Source organism: Morone saxatilis, unplaced genomic scaffold (assembly GCF_004916995.1).
Source record: "Morone saxatilis isolate NCDOM2014 unplaced genomic scaffold, NCSU_SB_2.0 Contig18, whole genome shotgun sequence".
Classification (NCBI taxonomy): Eukaryota; Metazoa; Chordata; class Actinopteri; family Moronidae; genus Morone; species Morone saxatilis.
In genome coordinates this window covers 8918774-8923536 of record NW_023339740.1, presented here as the reverse complement: position 1 = coordinate 8923536, position 4763 = coordinate 8918774, and the positions used below count along the sequence as shown (strand labels likewise).

The 4763-nt window shown below is 40.6% G+C and overlaps 1 protein-coding gene across 5 annotated transcripts in view; it reads left to right on the top strand.

Moving 5' to 3' along the window:
• Positions 1-988: 988 nt before the first annotated feature.
• ube2r2 (ubiquitin-conjugating enzyme E2R 2) overlaps positions 989-4763 on the top strand; it is an 8350-nt gene continuing 4575 nt past the window's right edge. For 2 of the 5 annotated variants that reach the window (XR_004796729.1, XM_035661569.1), the window contains exons 1-4: positions 989-1602; positions 1962-2164; positions 4203-4289; positions 4432-4529. Coding sequence is in view for 4 of the 5 variants with exons in the window: in XM_035661569.1 (XP_035517462.1) it covers positions 1988-2164; positions 4203-4289; positions 4432-4529 (362 nt within the window). In the remaining variant the exon portion in view is untranslated. Of the gene's footprint in view, positions 1603-1754; positions 1852-1961; positions 2165-4202; positions 4290-4431; positions 4530-4763 lie in introns of all 5 variants that reach the window. The other 3 variants (XM_035661571.1, XM_035661572.1, XM_035661573.1) reach the window with 3 other exon arrangements.

Below are 4763 nucleotides of genomic sequence, written 5' to 3'. Positions count from 1 at the left end.
AATAAAGTAGAATAAATAGCCAAATAAATAAAATAAAACTAGACCTCATTATCTCATTCATTCAAATTAAGAGAGTTTTATAGTGGTCAAATTTAAAATACCAACTGTCAAACTATCTAAATACCTTTATTTATGTCGAAATGACAGCAGTGACAGACACTAAATGGTGTAGTCAATTAGGCTATAAAGATAATGCAACATGGGATTACTAATTACTAATCTATGCAGAGGAGCAACACATTTTTGTCCAAACTGATAAACTGGGGTGATAGCAGCATATGTCACACACAAGTGTTGAACCGCTGCATGAATTAGCACAAATATCATTATAACACTTGTCTACATTACTTAGTTTATTTTTTTTAAATCCACACAATTGTAAAATATAAAAAATATAGGACTACATGAAGTATCTGATGTAAAATGAATTTATTTAGGCATCTTTACAAAAGAATAGGACATCTCTTTGACATCACTGTGAACTTGCACATTCCTGCACAAAACTTTACAGTTCTTTCATTTTAAAATATACAGCACTTTTCATAATATCTTTTAATTCCATTGTTAATTTTTAATTTTGTGTTGATGTTCTTGCTTGTTATCTTTTCATTTCCCTCTCACTATTACTCTTCACAAAGACAGAATCCTTGTATGTAAAAACTTGGCAATAAATCTGATCTCTGAAGTCAAACAGCAGATATTTTACAAACTTCACAAATAAGCCCAAATTAAATGAGAAGAAATATGAAATGAAAGCTGTCATTGGGCTGTTCCACCATTTAGCTGATCAGTAAAGTGTTGCTAATGGAAACATATAAACGTAATCGTTTTATTTAGTCATTTGATATGGTTACGTGTAATGGTAGCAACCTCTAACACACATAATATATATATGCAATATAACATTTGTGAATGTCTTAACTATTGTTTATTTTTGTTTAATTTGTTGCACAGAATCGAGTGCGCGCACGTCACGTTCGGAGCCGTACGTGCGTTACGTTCTGCAGACACGCGCAATGATAGCCGGAAGCACCGATGGGAGGAAAATAAAAAAATCGATGAAATTCACTGTTATTCGCGAGTGTAAACCTTTCACGTACTGTCCTTTTGGCGACGTAGGCTCGAATCTGTTAGCCACTTCCACTGCCACTGAGCCGGAGGGGACGGCACAGAACAGGAGAGCTGCTGCTTTTGAACCAAGTTGCTCGGTAGGGGTTTAGCTGACGTGTGGAGAAGTTGAGACTGCCAGAGAGCAGATAAACAAACATAAACAAGCAGGGATCAGCTGAGCGCCAGTCCGAACCGAACCAGCAGCACGGAGAGATGCCAGAGAGGACGAGTCTCCTCTTCTGAGCCCGACAATGATCCACAGGAGACCGTGACTTACACTCATACTAGCTCCATGTCAACTGTCAACACTGGCACACAAAGAATTTCGGAAACACAACACGAGGAGCAGCCATAGGCTTTAGCAGGGAATCCACTGCTCCTGTCACTGTCTGCTTGTCAAGACATAGCCAGGCTAGCATGGACAACCAATGAGTTTACCGTGCAGTTTTCAGCTGTAACGAGACGAGTACATATTACAGTGCAAGGAGAGAGGTAAACACTTTTTCTTAACTTTGCTTTTTCCCCATAAAGGGCCTGCGAACTGAACCACTGACCTAAGCTAGCTTGGCAGGCCACATATCCTGTTTGTGTTTGAATTCTTCATGTGGCGGTCAGTTTACCAGCAGCACTGTTTATCTATTCAGGTTAGCTGTTTCTTTTGTCCCAGCGTGTTGTTCTAGAAAGACTAGTGTCAATACAAGCAGGGGGAACAGACTGAAGGTGTTTGCTGCAGAGTCAACAGTAAGCATGACATGTGAAATATCGAACTTTTAAAGTCCTGGCAGTATCATTAAGCCCATCATTTTTCTTTTCCACTCTACTTTAACCCCTTACCTTTCGCTGATCTGCAGCCACTGGTGTCAGAAGTGGGATTAACATGGCCCACCAGGCGACCCCTAGTTCCCAGAAGGCCCTGATGATGGAGCTGAAGTCTCTGCAGGAGCAGCCGGTGGAGGGCTTCCGCATCACTCTGGTGGAGGAGTCTGACCTCTACAACTGGGAAGTGGCCATCTTCGGACCCCCAAACACCCTGTACGAGGGGGGCTACTTCAAGGTGGGACACAACTCTTTATACCCAAAGTGCAGGGAGTTCTGAATTCACAATAGTACATAATGCAGTTTTCTTCTTAAGTAGGATACATAGGAAGGAGATTGCTGCAACTTGGAAAACTGTGATTGAACCCAGTGTGTCGGACCAAGTACAGTCTCGTTATAACGATGCAATGACCCTGCTCACCTCTACCTGCTCACGGAATTTTTCAGTTTTAATGTGTTTCGGGGCAGCCATTTATATTTCTCTAATTTGTAGTCTTTCTCCCCTGTCTCTCCGTTCTCCTTGTCCAGCCCTCTCCCCCCTCGCTGTATGATGGGTAGTGCTTCAGATGGCTATTTTTAGCTGTGAGACCGATATAAATGGCACCTCAGTACAGAGAAAGGAGTAAGAGAGAAGGGCATGATAAGCCTCATCTTCCTTTCTTTCATGTTACTTATTCAGTGAAACATCTAGAAAATGCGGGACGGTGAGAGCCTGCATTCAAGTTGGGGCAATGCAGATGTCGCTGTAGCCATCCAGGAATGCCAAAATAATACACAGCAGGCGTTGCTGTATTCTACTTTTGTAGCTGACCGTCGATGATTAAGTTATGGTTTGCCTTTACAGCGACATCCTTGTGTTATCTATTGTCAACTCATATCAATTTTATTTATATAGCCTTGAATCACAAGTTTGTTCCAGAGGGTTTTTACAACATATCATTTTACAATCTCTATCGTTAGACTCTGCAGTCAGATATGGGAAAAACTTCACACAAAAACATGGGGAAAAAATGGGACAGACCTCAGAGCAACAGAGGAGAGATCCTTCTTTCAAGATAGACAGATGTGCAATAGCTGCCAAAAGCTGGAGTTTCAAATTTAGCTAACCTGCATATCTTTAAAAGAGACATGTAACATAGAGCCTGCAGACACTTTCTAATGCAACCTTCTTGCTCTGAGGCAAATAGTACTATAATTTGGTGCAGGAGCAACTGACCTTTATTTAATGAAAGATTAGTGGAAGGAGATTGACCAGTGTAACTCTGTTGCTGCTGCTGAACCCTTCTTGGCTCCTGTGGCACAGCGGGTTAAAGAACATATCATGCATAGTCATGCATTTGGAACAGGGACAGGATGGTTTTGTATGTGTCTATACGTCAGTATGGTAACTGATAGAACATGGTATCTGTGTGTTTAATGTCCCAAGGCTGCACTCGTGTAGTGACTGGTTGTGTAGTAATGATAGTCCTATCTGAGTGGCAGCAGTTCAGTGAGAGCTGGGGTGGTGTGTCACACACCCAAACCTACGAGCCTTTCATCTAGATAATTGCATATTACTTTAGAAAGAAAACACCGAACCAGAACACACCCACTGTTATGTCATCTAATGTCTAGCTACATTAAAATACATTTAGAATTACTGATAACATAGATGGCAACTGCTCCATGGTGAGACTGTCTCATGGCTGAATTTGTGATATATTTTTCAACTTCAAATGAATGGGTACAGGAAGCTACTTTGTGGTTGGAGACGGGTTGTCAGTCATCTTGTGAAGCTAGACGAGAGACAAGAGACAGCTTATTTTATTTTTATATGCAAGATTACAGTTTGATTTGAATAGCAAACAAAATCCAACTCCAGTCTGGACATATCAAATGAATCCGTATCAAAGGCCTATCTTAAATCAGCTGTTCTTAACCTTTCTGGTTCCTGAATCATAAAATGAAGTGACCAGCAACTTGGAGACACCTGCAAAAACGTTTCAATTCAGTTTGTTAAAGGAAGTGTGAAGGGGGAATTTAATTTGCCTCACTACAGAAAGGAAGTCTTGCAAAGATTACAAACTTAAATGTATTTTGTTTATTTAGATATATAAAGTGTATTTTTTCCCATTCTGTATTTTCATGTGCTACACCGATCTCCAAAACATCAACTCACATCTCCCTGATGTCACTCCATCCTCAAGCTTAGACCCAAAGGCCCAAAGGACGTAACGGAAGTCAAGCTTGGCTGTCTGTAAAACGTGTTAACTGTCAACCTCTGTTTGTTCTCCCAGGCTCACATCAAGTTCCCAGTGGACTACCCGTACTCCCCGCCAACCTTCCGCTTCCTCACCAAGATGTGGCACCCCAACATCTACGAGGTAAAACATTTTGTGTTTGTTAATGTCTTCACACAACTTTTGTTGCCATTATCAGGCAAATTTAATTTCAGTTACCATTTATATAGTTAATCTTTATGTCTCTGTGACACATGTTATACACTGTATTTTGTTCTCTTTCCAGAACGGAGATGTGTGCATCTCCATCCTGCACCCTCCTGTTGATGACCCTCAGAGCGGCGAGCTACCCTCTGAAAGGTGGAACCCTACCCAGAACGTCAGGTAATGTCTGCCACTCAACCTCCACTTCTATATACACTTTAATCTACTCTAGCTTGGCTTTATTTATATATATTTATATATAACTTGTTATTTTAAATGCAATGTGGATATTTATTTAAATACTGGTTTACACTTACATCCCAATGTGTAAGATTTAGGAGGATCTATTGGCAGAAATGGAATATAATATTCATAGCTATGTTTTCATTAGTGTGTAATCACCTGAATACAGAT